This window comes from Lissotriton helveticus, chromosome 4_1 (assembly GCF_964261635.1).
Source record: "Lissotriton helveticus chromosome 4_1, aLisHel1.1, whole genome shotgun sequence".
In the NCBI taxonomy this organism is placed as follows: domain Eukaryota; kingdom Metazoa; phylum Chordata; class Amphibia; order Caudata; family Salamandridae; genus Lissotriton; species Lissotriton helveticus.
This window is the reverse complement of record NC_136063.1, coordinates 1,211,542,870-1,211,561,581: the sequence shown is the minus strand read 5'-3', so window position 1 is coordinate 1,211,561,581 and position 18,712 is coordinate 1,211,542,870. Positions and strand designations below refer to the sequence as shown.

The 18,712-nt window shown below is 47.8% G+C and overlaps 1 protein-coding gene across 1 annotated transcript in view; it reads left to right on the top strand.

The window, feature by feature from the left end:
• The window catches only part of LOC144829042 (uncharacterized), a 347,020-nt gene extending 329,524 nt beyond the window's left edge, over positions 1-17,496 (top strand). Inside the window, exon 6 of the mRNA XM_078687771.1 lies at positions 15,760-17,496. Within this exon, the coding sequence (XP_078543897.1) occupies positions 15,760-17,362 (1,603 nt within the window). The 3' untranslated portion in view covers positions 17,363-17,496. The remainder of the gene's footprint in view (positions 1-15,759) is intronic.
• The last annotated feature ends 1,216 nt before the right edge of the window (positions 17,497-18,712 follow it).

Here is an 18,712-nt window from a genome sequence, read left to right as displayed (position 1 = left end):
ATTGGACCGCAGTGTCGACTGTCTTGGCAGGGGCGACGGGGGGTACTTTACCACACACTTGGGAAGGATGTCTGTTGGGGTTATTTAAGAGGACGAAGCAGACAAGAGTCCAAGCGAGGTTCTGGGATCTGGGCCTAATAACGGCGAAACGTCTCGTTACCAGGCGTTGGAAACATAGTCTGCCCCCCCAAATGGTGCAGTGGCGCCGCTCGCTGGATGCTTGGGCGAGGGCTGAGAGTGTGGCACTGCACCGGGAGGAGACGGCAGGTCTCCGGATGTACCCTATTGCGCTGGAGTGGGATGGTGTCCTGGTGGCCTTCCACCAGGAGTGTCTCCGGAATGGTGTAGAGTGAGTGATTACCACATATTCGCCTATGACACGCCCGGCGTTCTTCTCGCTCCCAACCTTCCCCCCCCTCCCTTTCTCTCTCCTCCCTGCCCCCCCCCCTCTCCGCGGCGCTTCCCTCACACCCTACTACACAGGTGAAGACTCCTACGAACATAGCATTACCGTGGCTATGTCTCCTTTGGATCACACTCCTCTCCGCACTTCCAGCTCCACACACACACACATGACCGCTGACAAACACCACCTGGTTTATGGTTTCCTATATATCTGGAATTGTTTTGTATAGTTAGTAGTTTTCAAATGCAATTTTGAAATGTGTGATATGTTGCTAATATGAATGACTGCTCTGTTTCTCCGGTCATGGTATATTTTGAGCGCTATACGAGATGAGTCTCAGGTATGCAGTCGCGATGCAGAAGTTCTACTACGCCAACACTGGGCACTGCCATTACTGAGCGTAAATGTAGCACACAACAGCTACTGCACTACGAATGTGTTATGGGGTCTAACTGGGCACTGATATGGTTTGCTCTCCCCCGCCATGCCTCTGGGTGGGTGGGTTGGTCCATGTACTCTGGGACATCATGACCCACGTAACAGCGCCTTTTACTTGATATGCTTACATATGTGTACTGTTGTATAATGACAAAATGTAATAAACATAGTCAAACAAAAAAAAAACAAGAAGACTAGCAATGTTAAAAATGTTCCAGGTATTGTCTAACAATTGAAGGTACATTAGGGCTGGTCTGACCTGAAGAAAGCCCTTACCCCTCAAAAGCGGAATTAAAAACTTCTTCCTAATTTCAGTATAAAAATCACAGAACATTATAAAGTGCATAGTGTTTTGATTTGAGAAACTATAACAGTTACACAAGGCTGAGTCTTTGGTCTTACACCATCCTGAAAAATTTCCCAATGAAAAATGAATCCGGTTGAAGCGAAACCTGATCAAAAGCCAACGATGGAGGGGCTTTGTCACGATTCTTAGATAGGGCTCTAGTGATGGTGATAAGATTAATAATTAGTGAGCCCTAACCCGTGGTTTTTTCATTTCCTCGACCTTCCGTTCCAGCCCCAGTAAACTCAAATACTGTGATTTAATCCAATTGAGCGGTAATTGCAAACACAACAGTGATGGACAGAATGTGGATCAATGTCACACATTCACCCCAGTCCAAAGATCTGGGCCCAAATCCATCGTTTTTTCACTCCACACCACCCTGGGTTAGACAATGGCGATATGCAAATCAGCGCTGACCCTGTGCCCCATGGGAACAGTCCAGTCCGAACTACAAAAGCCATGTCCTTCCCAGAACGGAATCAAGCATCCGAGGACCGGCCCGGTTTCGAGGTAACACCTCTCATCAGCCCGGCTAGCTTGACTCCAGTGGTGTGGAGTGCCTGGGACTCACGTCTGAGCATCCCCAGTACACTTAGAGCGGTAATTGCAAACACAACAGTGATGGACAGAATGTGGATCAATGTCACACATTCCCCCCAGTCCAAAGATCTGGGCCCAAATCCATCGTTTTTTCACTCCACACCACCCTGGGTTAGACAATGGCGATATGCAAATCAGCGCTGACCCCGAGTGGGCTGGGTATGCTCAGACGTGAGTCCCAGGCTCTCCACACCACTGGAGTCAAGCTATCCAGGCTGATGAAGGCTGATAGCCAGAAACCGGTCCTTGGATGCTTGATTCCGGTCTGGGAAAGACATGGCTTGGTAGTTCGGACTGGACTGTTCCCATGAGGCACAGGGTCAGAGCTGATTTGCATATAGCCAGTGTCTAACCCAGGGTGGTGTGGAGTGCAAAAAAACGATGGATTTAGGCCCAGATCCTTGTACTGGGGTGAATGCATGACATTGTTCTACATTCTGTCCATCAACTGTGTTTTTTTGCAATTTTCACCCCGAGTGGGCTGGGTATGCTCAGACGTGAGTCCCAGGCTCTCCACACCACTGGAGTCAAGCTATCCAGGCTGATGAAGGCTGATAGCCAGAAACCGGTCCTTGGATGCTTGATTCCGGTCTGGGAAAGACATGGCTTGGTAGTTCGGACTGGACTGATCCCATGAGGCACAGGGTCAGAGCTGATTTGCATATAGCCAGTGTCTAACCCAGGGTGGTGTGGAGTGCAAAAAAACGATGGATTTAGGCCCAGATCCTTGTACTGGGGTGAATGTATGACATTGTTCTACATTCTGTCCATCAACTGTGTTTTTTTGCAATTTTCACCCCGAGTGGGCTGGGTATGCTCAGACGTGAGTCCCAGGCTCTCCACACCACTGGAGTCAAGCTATCCAGGCTGATGAAGGCTGATAGCCAGAAACCGGTCCTTGGATGCTTGATTCCGGTCTGGGAAAGACATGGCTTGGTAGTTCGGACTGGACTGTTCCCATGAGGCACAGGGTCAGAGCTGATTTGCATATAGCCAGTGTCTCACCCAGGGTGGTGTGGAGTGCAAAAAAACGATGGATTTAGGCCCAGATCCTTGTACTGGGGTGAATGTATGACATTGTTCTACATTCTGTCCATCAACTGTGATTTTTTGCATTAATCCAATTGAGGTCAGTTTTCTTAATTCCTTCCGGAACTTGATAAATATCTGGGCGCCCGAGTTTAAAAAACATAGTCTTGACATAGGACAGCCACTTAATTTTGCAAGCTTTGTCTAGGGCAAGCAATCCCTTAAGATATGGTGGTTCAATGTGAGTTCAGAATTAAGCCAAGTTTTTATCCAGCAAACCAAAGGAGCCAAACTCACCAGGTCAGTCACATATCCCATCCCTACTTCCTGGTGGATAGCAAAGGTTGGAGTGGATTGGGGGATGGACAGAAGGAAGCAAACAAATGTCTTTTTTCCACAACCAAGTTTATTAAGCAAATGATCATCACAAATGTGGCATCTCCACACATCAAGAACACCACAACAAAATCAATATAGCAATTACACAGGCAGCAAATAATAAAACAGATTCAGAATAGGCTTAGTATAGAAATTCCCCAACACCCTACCCTAACCCCCAACGCCACCCCCCCCCCATTCTAAGAACCCCCCCCCAACCCCCCCACCACACGTGTATATATAGCAACAGGGAAGAGAAATATGTGGGTGTAATTCCACCAGGGCGTTATCGCTGCGGGCCAAGATTGTCACTGCGATCAAATGTCCTCCTCCTGCTCCGCCGGGGGGTCCAAGGACAGACCACGATAGTCGGCCCAACGCTTCCAAATTTTGTAGTGTTTGCGCGGGCACCCCCTCGCCTCAAAGATCGGCCTCTCCAGACCCATGAAATAATCCAGCCCAGCCTTCCACGCAGACAAGGGGGGAGCCCTCACTGACTTCCACGCTCGGGCCAGGTCCCGCTTAGCCACCACCAGCCCCAATAGCAACAAGTGGCGCTTATATACATTACCACCAATCCCTTCCATGATATGCAAGAGGCCCAGCCGGTGGGTACGGGGAAGATCCCAGCCCAGGACCTCAGCCAGACAACTCCACACGCCCCTCCAGAACCCAGTCAATCGGCTACACGACCACACCGTATGCACCAGAGAGGCAGGCACCACTCCACAACGCAGGCATTCCGAGGACGCAATCAACCCAGCCTTCCACAACCGCTCACGGGTATAATAGGCACGATGCAGATATTTGAATTGAATTAGCCGGAGCCGGATCGCAATGGCAGTTCCACGTGGGGATTCCAGCGCCTCCCTCCAGTCGTCTTTATCAAGGGGGCCCACGTCCACTTCCCACGCCTCCCGAAGGGAGTGTAGGGTGGAGGAGCAATGAATTACAAGTGTCTGGTAGATCCTAGAGACCTTCCTGTCCCCCAAGTCCCCCATAAATACCTTGGCCTCTACTGGACTAAATTCCGGCAGGGAGTCGAGACTGGCAATGCTCGGGGCGAGGGCATGCCGCAGCTGGAGGTAGCGGAAGAACTGGGACTGAGGCATTTGGAACTCTGCACGGAGCTCTTCAAAGGATCTGAGGGTGGTGCCCGACACAACCTGGCCCAGCTGAGTAATCCCAATGGCCTCCCAACCCTCAAACCCAGTCAGGGCCGCCAGCTCCGGGAGCAAACCATTGTGCCAAAGCGGCGTCTCAGCCGTCAGCCTGCCCCACCATCCCATGCGGCGCAATGACTGTCGCCACACCGCAAAGACCACTCCGGTGACCGATGGCAATGCACGGCGTAAGCGAGCGGAATAGAGAATCGTGTGGAGCGTGCGGTCACCCATGAGCAACCGTTCCAGGGCATAAGCCGGATCTCCTCTATCACCATACCACCATTCATTTAGGACCAGCAGATGGGAAGCCTGGTAGTAAGAGAGGAGGTCCGAGGTGGCCAGGCCACCACTGTATGTGGACAGAAAGCACGTCTTCAACGCCACTCTGGCCGCACCACCCCCCCACAGGAAGCTGCCCAGCACTGAGTTAACCTGACGGAACCACTCCAGGCCAATGGGGTATGGGAAGTTCTGAATTTGGTACAGGAGCCGCGGAAGCGCCACCATCTTGAAGATGGCCGATCTCCCAAAGATAGTAAGCGGCATTCTAGCCCATGTCTTGACATCAGCCTGAACCCGCTCCCACACCGGCAAGACTCCACGCGCCCAGGCCACGGCCCGCGACTCCGAGAGAAAAACTCCCAGATACTTTAGGCCGTCCGAGGCCACTCGCAACTCAGCAGCCCAGGGGTCAGCAACCACACCACCGCCCAGCACCCACAGGGTCGATTTATTCAGGTTGAGGTGAAGGCCCGAGACCCGGCCAAACTCCCGCATGATTTCCAGAACTCGGGGACCTGATCGCCGTAGATCCGTAAGGAAGAGGAGGACGTCATCCGCATACAGTGCAATCCTATCCACCAGAGCCTCACTCCAAACGAAACCGCGCAACCGGTCATCCGCACGTATCCGCGACGCCAGAGGTTCCATGGCGAGGGCAAACAGGTACGGGGACAGCGGGCAACCCTGCCGAGTACCACGACCCACATGGAAGCGCCCAGAGGTAGCACCGGCCACGCGGACCGAGGCCGTAACGTTGGTGTAGAGGAGACGAATGTACGACAGGAAGACCGGCCCCAGGTTGAGGCGGGCCAACAGTGTGAACAGATATGCCCAGCTCACCGAATCAAAGGCCCGGTCCATGTCCGCTAGGAGGAGTGCCGCCTGTTCATCTCTAGCACCCATAGCATCCTCTGCTGCCTGCGCCCGCCGAATATTATGGCGAGTGGCCCTGCGAGGCATAAATCCAGCCTGATCAGGGTGGACTAGGTCAGCAACGTGGGGCAGGAGGCGGTTTGCCAAGGCCTTAGCTAGAACCTTGGCCTCAATGTTGAGAAGGGAAATCGGCCTGTACGAGTCATGTCGGTCCGGTGCCCTGTTCGGCTTCAAAAATACCACGATTTCCGCATGACGCCAATCCGGCGGCAGCTCTCCCCGAGCCCGTGCCTCCTCTAGAGCACAGCGATAGTGGGGCCCCAGTTGGACGTGAAACTTTTTGTAGAATTCACTCGGGTAGCCACTTGGGCCGGGCGCCTTACCCGTATTCAGTTGACCAAGGGCCTCTCCGAGCTCCTCAGCCGTAAGCGGGGCGTCCAGTGCGGTTCTGGTCTCATCGGGGACGGCCTGCGGTAGCAGGTCGTCAAGATACGCGGAAATCTCGCTCGCCTCTAAATGATCCCGGGGAGCGTATTGCGCCTCGTAATAACGGGCAAAGCTAGCCGCCAGCAAGTCCGGGTCGGTCATGACCGAACCGTCATCTGCAGTAAGGCCCGGCAATACCAGGGGCTGGAAGGTCGCCTGGCACAATCTATGCAGCATAGTACAGGACTTGTCGCCCCACTGATACACCCTGCTGCGCGTGGCGAGCCACGCCTGCCGGGCTTCCTCATAAAGAACAGAGGCGTATGCTTGCTGGGCCTGCAAGAGCTGCCTCACAATGCCCTCGTCGCTCCCAAGCCGACCACGCTGCTCCAGCTCCTCCACGCGGGCCGCGGCGGTCACTATGGCCTCCCGATGTTTTCGTCGGGCAGCCACGCACCAAGCTATATCCACGCCCCGAAGCGTGGGTTTCAGCGCCTCCCACACCACCACCGCACTCACATCTCCAACCAAGTTCTCGCGCCAGAAATGATCAATCGCCACACGCAGGTGATGCACATATGCAGGCCGCTGCAACTGCCAAGAGGACATCCGCCATCGAAACGGCTGTCTCGTGGAGGGGAGGGTCATGGTAGCTAGGACGGGGGAGTGATCAGACAGGCCCCTGGGAAGTATCATAGCATCCTTGACCCGACTCAGACAGGCACCCGGCACAAACAGATAGTCCAGTCTCGAGAAGGACCCATGCACCGCCGACACATATGTGAATTCACGCACAGCAGGATGAAAGTGCCGCCATACATCAACCCAGCCCAGACCACTCGCAGTCGCATGCAATTTGGTGGGAGCAATAGTGGGGGGGGGATCCGACACCACAGGTACCCGCCTCAGACGATCCAGGCCTACATCCATAACCTCGTTCCAGTCACCCCCCACCATGGTTAGGACCTCCGGAATCTCATCCCACAGCGCGAATAGCCGCTCAGACAAGGCCCACTGCAGAGGGGGGGGGGCATATACGCTACCAAAAACCACCTGTTCAGTACCCAACCGGCCTTTGATGAAGATATATCGGCCCTGAGGATCAATCCACTGCTTGTCATGCACATAAGCCAACCTGCGGTGTACTAAGATAGCCACCCCCGCGAACCCCTCGTAAAACCGGCATGGTACACCTGCTGAAACCCGAACCTCTGGAGGCTAAGGGCCTTAGAGCCCAGCATGTGAGTCTCTTGAAGCAGCAGCACATCTACCATCTCTCTTTTCCCCCAACGCAGCACTGCCCCACGCTTGATTTTGTCCAGAATACCCCTCACATTCCACGTCACAACACGCAGGGTCTTTTGAGGAGGTACAGTCGTAGTATCAGCCATGATCAAGACAGTGTCCAGCATCCGGCCCCCCACCCCACCCTGGCGCACCCCACAAAGCAACAAGATCAAAAGCCAAAGACACGTGTGGTCCCACCCTCCCAACCCGAACACCCAGTACCCCAAAACCCACCCGGCCCCCTCCGGCCCCGACCCCCCCAACCCCCAACAATAAGACAACCCCCCCCTGCACCCCACACCCCCCACCCCAATACCTCAGAAAACAGTGAAGTATCTGTCGCGGCATGGGTCCAGAACAGAGAACCCAAGGCCCACCATACCAATGGATCCCAACACCCCCATCAACACTCACTCACCACCCCCCCAACAACACCCACTACTCGTGAGGGTCTAAGGCCCATAGAAGCCGCCACCCGAGCCCCGCAGTGGCTCTACCCAGAGCCCCAGAGTGTTTTAAAAGCATACAGAGAAGCTCAGGCAAAGTCTCATGGAACAGTCTCACCAGTCGATCCATTGCGGGCAACACCAACGGCCAGGCACCACCAGGGTTCAACTGCCAGCATCAGAGTGTTCAGAGTCAATTGTGTCGGTCATCTGCGTCGCACTGGCGGAAGCTGACCGTTTCTTAGATCTGGACCTTCGATGCTTCCCTCTCCGGTTGGTGCGGTCCGTCCGCTCCGGTGATGATCTCTGGGACCCGCCAGGATCCAGCCCCGGCTGGGCGTGGGGCCGAAGTCGCACCGTCTCATCGGTCCAGCGAAAAACCTCCTCGGTGTATCGAAGAAGTGTGTCCGGGACTGGTGTACTACCCGCAGGCGGGCCGGGTACAGGAGAGAGTATTGAAGCTTCAGGCCCCGCAACTTAGCCTTGGCGGCCACAAAGGATTGTCGCTGCTGCTGAACCATTTTCGTGTAGTCCGGGAAGATCATTATGGCATGATTCTCATATGTAAGCGAGCCCTTGGTCCTCGCCTCCCGCAGTATGGCATCACGGTCATGATAGTTCAGCAGCCGAGCGATGACCGGCCGAGGACGTTCCCCCTCAGGCGGCCGCTGAGTCAGGGCCCTGTGCGCCCGTTCAATCACAAAACACGCCGACAGGGTCCCCTCGGGGACCCAGCTCTCCAGCCAGTGAGTCAGGAAACGCTCCATGCCATCTTTCTCGCACCGCTCCGGAAAGCCAAGGAAGCGGAGGTTATTTCTCCGTGCGCGCCCTTCGGCATCCTCCACGCGGGCCGCAAGCGTCCTCTGGACGCACTCCACCTCCGCCATTCGTTTCTTTAGGGCGCCAATGTCTGTTTCGGTCACCGATACTCGAGATTCAGTCTCAGTGATCCTCGCCACTGCGTTTCGGAGGTCCTGGCGAAGCAGCGTAACGTCCGCTCCCACCGCCCCTATTTTGGCGTCCAGCATGTCCCGGGATTGGGTAATGGCCGCCAGGATTGCAGCGTTGTCCGGCCCTGATCCGCCACCTCCGCCAGACGCCCCGGCGCCACCATTGGGCCCGGCAAACTTGTCCATGGGGCCCTGCTTGGGCGGGCCCCCTCCGCCACCCCTGGTCATGGCCGCTCACGGACACTGCGGATCAGCACACTGGACTGGACGGGTAGGTTCAGCAGGCCCGGGGCAGTGAGTCCACAACAATAAGCACAGGACCACGTCCGGACGTCGGGGACCAGTGCCCGCGCGGGAGGGGCAGCGGGTCAATACGACTCTGGTGGCACAACACACAAGGCAGGACCCCACAATGCCCACAGGTACCTCCAGGATCCAGAGGAGGCAGGGCACCTTCAGCAGTATCCTCACGTAGTGGTGCCCCCAGGCTGCAACAGTGTCCTCATGCAACAGCGGCCCAAGAATACAGCAGTGTCCCCACGCAACGGTGGCCCGGGAATGCAGCAGTTTCCCCACTCACCAGCGGCCACCGGGTGAAGTACTTGGCCAAAGTCTGCGTTGTTGCCGCCACTCGCAGCGGCGCGCCCACTGCCACCTCTCGGCTGTCCAAAAATCAAGGTCCTCGGCCCACAGCCAGCCACCAGGCCGCCGACCGCCGTCAGCGCCCCAGGGTCCCAGAGGGAACGGAGCCGCTAGAACCCGGCACCGGAGGAATCAGGGCCCACTCACGGACCGACGGCGTCCGCCCGGCACCAACCACGGGCTCAGGGCCAAGCGCTGCAGGGACGTCCGGAATCCGCACCACAGATGGCACCTTCAGCCGCGCTCCGACAGTCGCCACACGGCGTCACCAAACTCGAGGTCCCCGGCTCGCGGCCAGCCACCAGGCCACACTCCGCCGTCGGCGCCTCAGGATCCCGGCGGAGACAGAAACGCGGGATCCCGTCACCGGAGAGAACAGGACACTCTCCGAAGTCAGCAAGACTCGCCAGGGATCTTCTGCGGGCTCGGGGGCCAGGATAAATGTCTAAAGTAAGTTCGGGCCGGCGGGAGCTCTACCAAGCTGCGACCGCCATCATCGCCCGTCAAGCCACGCCCCAACAAATGTCTTTTTTGCCAGCTGGACCCCTACCGCTTGTTTATATCCCCAAATAGCTGCGCCATAAGTGGCAATAGCCAGGCATTTCGACTTATAGATGGCGAGAATAGCTTCACAGGGCTTGGCTCCCAATCGCCGTGCAAAGCTAAGTAGTGCTGATGACGATCTCACCACAGCATATTTTCTGGCTTTAAGCTGGGGGGCCCAAGAGCATCTGTAATCAAACAGGACCCCCAAATATGTGAAAACCTTTACTCTAGTGACCTCTGCCCCGTTACAATAAAAAGTTTTAGCTGTATTCTTACGTTGTCCCATGGTCAAGACGTGGGATTTGGAGATATTTACCAACAAATCCAGGGAATTCATAAAGGTCCCAAATGCTTCCTAGAGCCTCTGGAGACCTAAAGGGGTTCGAGCTAGTAACACAGCGTCATCCGCGTATAGGAGGACCGGAATGGTCCTGTTTCCTACATGCGGAATATCCAAACTAACCTTATCTAATGTTTTATCTAAGGCGTTAATATATAACGTAAAAAGTAGAGGGGCCAGTATACAGCCTTGGCGGACACCTCTACCAGACTTAAAGTGACGTGTGCATTTGCCCTCCTGAGTGACCCTGACGGCCGCATAAAGATCCCGATGAAGGTCAGCTAAAAAATAAACCCGGTGGGGATCGATCCCTATGTTGAGCAGAATGGACCATAGCTTAGATCTATTCACAAGATCAAAAGCTGACGATAAGTCCATAAAACCTAGATATATGGACCCCTTGGAGGCTACAGTGTATTTATTTATCAAATTGTACAAATTAAGACACTGGTCCATAGTGCTTTTGCCTGGTCTAAAACCATATTGGAGGTTTGATAAAACCCCCATTTTCATTTGCCCAATCTGTAATCTTGACCAGAATCACCTTACCTAGGACTTTAACCGCCAAATCTAGCAATGAAATGGGCCTGTGGCACCTAGGGTTCCCTCTCTGCCCCTTTTTAAAAACTGGAATAATATTGGACTGGGACCATGAAGCAGGGAACCCCTGGACAACTGTAGAGTTAAAAACATTGGTTAAAATATTGGCCCAAAATTTAGCGTTACCCTTATAAAGGTCGACGGGGAGACGGTCTGGACAAGGTGCCTTGTTACTAGAAGAATCCATAATTGCCCTCTCAACATAGTCTTCTTTGAAGACCAACAAGGGCAAAGCATTGCCAGTGTCTGGAGCAGAAAAGGACTCATACATTTCATTGGACCCATAGATGCCCTCAAAATGAAGTAACCACTGATCCTCTGCGATGTGGGTTTCCAGGTTACCATTCTCCTGTCCCGAGAAAAAAGGGCTATTAACAATAGCCCAAACTTTGAGCTGTCCTTTAAAATTTCAACTGACATTAACGAGTCCCAGGCCTCTGATTTGATCTAATTTTTTCGGATAAGGACTACTGATTTATATCCTTTTCTAAGTCTAGCTATCTGATCCCTATCTGTAGGTTTAATTTTCAAAGCTCTGATTAGATTTTGATGGGCCCTAAAATCAAACCACCTTTCTCCTAAATTGGGTCTGGGCTTACTTATAGTGGTTAGGTCTGTTGCCACCTGGCCGCAGATAGCTTCAAAAGCTGTAATGACTGTATCCCTCGGGATAGAATGATCAACACACATAAAGTATACTTATGTTCGTTAATTGACTATTTCGCAGCCAAGACCAGACGCCTGCATTCTGTGTAGAGGATAAGCGTGGCGGAGTATATTATTGAGTACTTTGTGTCCATCTGCATCAGGGAACGCTTGATAGGCAGAAGATCTGCTCAGCAATAGTGAAGTTTGAGAAGATCGGTATGGTATAACACAGGGTCTGCTGTTCCCTGGACAGACGCATAACAATTTCCCAGTCTTGACGATTTAGTAGGTGTGCTTTGATCGGCCTAGCATTCAGACAAAATATCACCATACTAAAATATCATGATATGGAAATATATTGTTAGCAAGGATATCATTGTCAAGAATATTAGTTTTAAGGTAAGTGATATAGATTTTTAAAATTATATTTTAAAAAATATCGAGTTTTAATGATGTATTTTAGTATATAGTTTAAATGTATATGATGTACATTTTTGTGCAGTTGTTTGTTTTTAAATATATATTTGTTACATTTTAGTGGTTATTAAATGTGATTAATTTATTAGTAATTAGTTGTTAATTAACATTAAGTAATTGATAATTGTTTACTTTTTTTAGGTGCAGGTTGTCGGAAAAATAGGGGTAAAGGGTGGGAAGAAAATGTATTTAAATGAACCCGTTGCGTGGGCGTGTGTGGAGGACGCCCGGGGCTGTCCAAAACACGCCCACTCATTAATTCCCCAGCACTGCGGCGGAAATTGCGCCGGGTCATGGGGTTAATAATTAGTTGTTAAACACTATCAATTATTAATTGACAGTTATTTTAATTGTGTAATTCTTTTTTTAAGTTTAATTGTAGGTGTGGGTTGGGAGGTTTATAGGGATAAAGGGTGGGAAGTTAATGAATTAATATTTAGTTCTCCATATGTGTTTAATTGATCATTAATTGTGCAATTAGTATTTTTGATGTGGGTTGTGGATTTTATAGGGGAATCGGGCGGGAAGTAAATTACTGGTAAGTAATTAATTTTTAATTAATGTTAATTACTTAATTGACAGGTGTGTAAATAATTTTCTTAAACATTTTATGAGCATGTTTTTGGGGGTATATTGTGGGAAGTGAATTAATTAGAACTATTTAATCAGTTTGATAAATATTTATTGTATAAATGTGTTGCTTTTTTTCTTTTTCTTTTTTAAACACTTTTATTGTCTTCATCACATCAGCAAGTTGTATCAATCGTATATACAGTATTTTTGGAACATAAATGTGTTGCAAAGTTTTATGTGCAGGTTATGAGTTTTGTGGCGTTTTAGGGTGGTAAGTAACTAAATTAGATATATATAATACATTTTTTTTGTTAAATTACTAAATACAAAATATATTTGCATGAATTAATTTTGTATTTTATTTTAGTATTTGTAGTTATTTGTGATATGCACTTAAGATTGTAATATGTTTTTATTTTTTTATTTTTAATAAATATATAAAGTTTTTTGTACATATTTATATTTTTCTTTTTTTACTTTGTTTTGAAATAATTTTATTGTACTCAAGATACTTTGTTTTTAATGTTGTACTGACGAGTGGGAATAGTAAATCTTACCTCCCGCAATCCAACACTTTCCATACTGTTGCACATTTTGGAGCAGGAATAGTAAATTTTACCCCTCCCCAATCCAACACTTTCCCTAGTGCAATGGCACAAGGGAGGAACAAAATGAAACAGAGTAGCCTCTTTCAGAGTAGCATCTGAGAGACGTGAGGGATGGTGTGAGATTGGAGCTCATGTTGTGAACAAAGGTCAGAGGTGACAATAAGGCATTAGCCATCATTAGTGAAAAAGGTGCAGTGATACTTTTGCCTAGTGGCCGACTGCATCACAATTATGAATGTTTTACAATAAAAAGTAGGCATGGGGCTCATTTTCCTTGCTGCGATCATCCTTCCCCCTGCGACTCCCCAAATCCTTCCCATATAATTTTAGTTGGGGGGGGGGGGGGAAGAGGGGGGCAAACTTCAAAATATTTTGTTTAGGATGGCTCAGAGCAAAACAGTTTGAAGGCCTCTTCTCTAAACTATTTGTTTTGAACTTAATAGACGCGCCATTAACAAACACATAGCTAATCTCTGTGCATCCAGCAGGGAACATTAACACATTGAAATGAGGCAGCCACTTCAATAGCGCGTTAGGACAATATAGTCTTTTCCTGGCCACTTTCTTTGCCAGTGAATGTACAGTTATAATACACTTTGACATGCCATGCAATCATCATTCCCTCTAGGATGTGTTTTTTAACCTGAAAATGAATGTTTTTCAAATAGTTGTGTTGTCTTTTATTTTCATTGTAACATTATTCTTTCCTAAGCTGTGAACATGACAAAGTAAAATGTATTAATTGTCTCGCTGTGCCATAGAATTGAGCCAAAACTCCCTGACCAAGGCCAGCAAGGTCAATACCATTATGTTTGGCTACTTATGCTACTCTTCAGATGAACGTGGTCTCTGGTGTATATACTTGGCTGTTCTTTTTGGAGCAGGATCAAAGCTGATTTCCTTAAGAATGATTAATGTCTATAGTGGCACAGTGAGCTAAAAACATGGACTGAAGTGCTACCTAGTGTTAATTGTTTTACATTTCATCGAGACATAATGTGTACTCTTTGCTGCTTATAGATTACAACATTACATGTATTTTTGTATCCACAGACAGGAGATACCTGTGCACATAAGATGAAGAGTAATAAAGAAAATATGACCATACTGGAAAGCTATCTGATACTCGAGAACAACCAGAAATGATGTCAAACAGTAACTGGAAATAAAACAACTCAGTGCGAGACTAAAAATCTTGTACACAAACAGACCAATCTTGCGAGAACATTAAGTGAAATCCGGCAGCTTCAAGAGACTGAGGGCATCCACGCTGCTGGACCTAAAACATCCAAATGAATTAAAATGACAGGAAAATACACTGGTACAACACATCCAATATTAAAACATGCTAGAAACCACCCCTTATTTTAGATAATTTTCAAGTACATACAACAGTGCCTCCTCTCTAACAGGATAATATAAATGCTGTGGTGCTAGTCCATCATAAACGCTATTTTGGCTGGACCTTACAATCTGTAGAAAGATACAATAGGTATGCAAAACATGAATTAGGAAGCAGGCTTCTGAAGGTTCAAATAAAGAAGTGTTCGGCTACTCGCAATGCAGAACATTGTTCTAGAATATAAAGACTTGGAAATGAGTTTTGCTTTTTGTGTGTATGTATTTCATAAGTACCAAGAAACAAACTATTTAGCTACACTATGACTTTTACTCATTGCTCTTATACTAGGTAGTTCTCAACACATGTTGAAGACACTGCTCCTTATAGAAAGACCATACATATGTTACCAGGTTTGTAAGAATCCAAGTAATTATTCAACATTATTATTAAGATCGGTATTCTGCAAGCACTACACATATGTAGTAAATATTAAAATATAGTTAGTGGTTCAGGATCCACAATAGTCAGTTAGCAAAGACATTAACATGATTTATGCCAAATATAACCAATGCTTCGACTCTAAACTCTAAACCCGAAAGAAAAAAACATACCACGCAAGACTAACTTTGGCTTCTCCTTAATATTTAAGAAGCATCACCAAACATGCACAGGGGAAAACCCATGAGTACAGAGTGAATGTGGGAAAAGTGTTTATCACTCATCGCAACTAAGAGTTCATTAACAAACAAAAAGAGAAGGAATAAAATAAAGTTTCTGTGGGAGAAGAGTTTTGTTAACTCCTCATTCCTACACTGCCACAAGTAACAACTCCCTAGAAAATTTATTTAAGTGGAATAAATGTAAGATGCCTTTTAATGAGTCATCAGCTCTTTTGGGCAAATATCGAACAGATACAGCAGAAAACACAGACGCATGCAGTGAAAATGGAAAAGGCTTTACTTTCTCAGGAAAGCAAAAGATCCATCCAACGCACACTGGGGGAAAAACATATCCTTGCAGTAAATGTAGCAAAAACTTTACTGATATATCTAAACTAAAGGTCCATCAGCAAAAACACACACGGGGGAAACCATACACATGCAGCAAATGTGGGAAGGACTTTGTTCGAGCATCAGACCTAACCATCCATCTGCGACAGCACACAGGAGAAAAACCATATACTTGCCAAGAATGTGGAAAGAGCTTTAGAAGATCCTCACATCTAAAGAGACACCACCTAACACATAGGGTGGGGAAAAAATGCATAGCCAGTGAATGTGGAAAGAGCTTTACTGACGCATCAACTTTAACTAACCATCTGCAACGGCATACAGGAGAAAAGCCACTTCACACTTGTACTGAATGTGGAAAGAGCTTTACTCGTTTATCAGATATAAAGATCCACCTGCGAATGCACACAGGGGAAAAACCTTACACTTGCAGTGAATGTGGAAAGAGCTTTAGTAGATCTACGGTTCTAACGAGACACCAGCTAACACATACAGGGGAAAAACCATACACATGCAGTGAATGTGGAAAAAGCTTCACTCATGCATCTACCTTAACCAGCCATTTGCAACAGCATACAGGAGAAAAGCCATACACTTGCAGTGAATGTGGAAAGAGCTTTGCTCGTTTATCAAATGTAAAGAGCCACCAGCGAATGCACACAGGGGAAAAACCTTACACATGCAGTGAATGTGGAAAGAGCTTTGCTCGTTTATCAACTGTAAAGAGCCATCAGCGAATACACACAGGGGAAAAACCATACAAATGCGGTGAATGTGGAAAGAGCTTTACACATGCATCAGTCTTAACCATCCATCTGCGAATACATTCGGGAGAAAAACCTTACACTTGTAGTGACTGTGGAAAGAGGTTTAGTAATTCCTCAAATCTAAAGAGCCACCATCTGAGACACACAGGAGAAAAACCATACACATGCAGTGAATGTGGAAAGAGCTTTACTGAAGCATCAGGCCTAGCAATCCATCTGCGGCGGCATACTGGAGAAAAACCATACACATGCAGTGAATGTGGAAAGAGCTTTACTGAAGCATCAAACCTAACCATCCATATGCGATGGCATACAGGAGAAAAACCGTACACTTGTAGTGAATGTGGAAAGTGCTTTCGTACATCTGCAAATCTAAAGAGCCACCGGCTAATGCACACAGGGGAAAAACCATACGCTTGCAGTGAATGTGGAAAGAGATTTACTGAAGCATCAAATGTAAAGATACACCAGCTAGTGCACACAGGGGAAAAACCATTCATTTGCAGTGAATGTGGAAAGCGCTTTAGCAGATCTACACATCTAAATACCCACCAGCTACTACACACAGGGGAAAAACCATACACATGCAGTGAATGTGGGAAGAGCTTTACTTATGCATCAGCCCTAACCATCCATCTGCGAAGGCATAGAGGAGAAAAACCATACACTTGTAGTGAATGTGGAAGGAGCTTTAGTGATTCCTCAAATCTAAAGAGCCACTGTCTGACACACACAGGGGAAAAACCATACACATGCAGTGAATGTGGAAAAAGCTTTACTGATGTATCAACCCTAGCAATCCACCTGCGCCGGCATACTGGAGAAAAGCCATACACCTGCAGTGAATGTGGAAAGAGCTTTACAGGAGCATCAGACCTTACCATCCATCTGCGATTGCATACAGGAGAAAAACCGTATACTTGTAGTGAATGTGGAAAGAGATTTCATACATGTAAAAATCTAAAGAGCCACCAGCTAACACACACAGGGGAAAAACCATACACATGCAGTGAATGTGGAAAGAGCTTTACAGATGCATCATATGTGAAGATACACCAGCGAATGCATACAGGGGAAAAACCTTACACTTGCAGTGAATGTGGAAAGCAATTTAGTAGATCTGGGCATCTAAAGAGCCACGAACTAACACACACTGGAAAAACCATACACATGCAGTAAATGTGTAACAAACTTTGCTTGCTTATCAATTATAAAGATCCTCCAGTGCATACACGGGAAAAACATACACTTGGTGTGCATGTGGAAATGTCTTCATTTGAGCATCAATCCTAACCATCTGCAAAGGCATGTAGGAGAAAAACTTAATCTTGAATTGAATGTGGAGGAAGCTTTAGTAAATTCACACACACCCAAAGAACTACCATCTAACACAACGAAGCCATTCAAATCTATAAAACATTTTTTTAAAGCTAAATCCAGTTACTACATGAGCAGAATTAAATCTTCTTTGAACTCTTCGAAAGAACTTTTCACAACAGTGAAGAAGTTAAGTAAGCTATCAGACCCTAAAAATAATACAGCCAGTCAAGATCTTTGTACTCATTAGTGATCTTTTTTCAGAACAAAGTTGAAGCAGTGTACAACACATTTTCTCTTAACCTTTCCATCAAAGAGAGGGCTGAAGAGGAGAATGTTAGTCCCTCTCTGGCAGCAGCCTCTTTGTCCTATGGCTCTCCATGCTTTGGAAGTCAGCATCGTATCAAACTAGATTAAAAACTGCCTCAGAAGTTATTATTCAAACACTGGAGGAAATGCAGCATTGATTTTATTAGACCTCTCTGCAGCTTTTCTTCTCTGTAGTTATCAGGGGCAAAGTATTAAAACTTCTAAAATACTATCTAACTGAGAGCAGCTGGTGGAATTTAATTGTTTTAAATCCACTTCCTTCTCACTACCTTGCGGAGTGCCACAGGGGTCTTCTCTTAGCCCTATCCGTTTTTATCTCTACGTGACTCCTCTGGCGAATGTAATAAAGTGGTGTCCAATGACACTCAAATTGTGGTTTCTCTTGTCAGCAATCCAGATGACACAGCACCCAGATTCCATGACTGTATGTGAGCAATTGGGAACTGGATGTCCCAACAACTGCCTGAAACCTAACTCTGGTAAGACGGAGGTTCTGTTGTTTGGAAGAAATACATCTTTCTGATCAACAATATGGGGCCTGCAGGAGTTAGAAGAGCTCCCTTCCCCAGTCACCACAGTAAACAATCTTGGAGTTTACTTTGAGGATAACCTCTCCTTTCAAGGTGATGTGAATTCAATCACTTCCTCTTGTTTATTTTACGTTAAAAATATTGATGGAACTTTTTCCTTTTATCCCATATGATCTACAGAAATTTGTGGTCTCGGCACTTATTTTGTTGAAAATTGATTGCTGCAACACACTTTTTCTTAATATTCAATACAAATTCTTAAATAAACTTCAGACTCTTCAAAATGCAGCTGCCCGGCTACTATTGGCCATTTTTAAATATCAATCTTTATTGTTTGCTCTTCCTTTGTTGC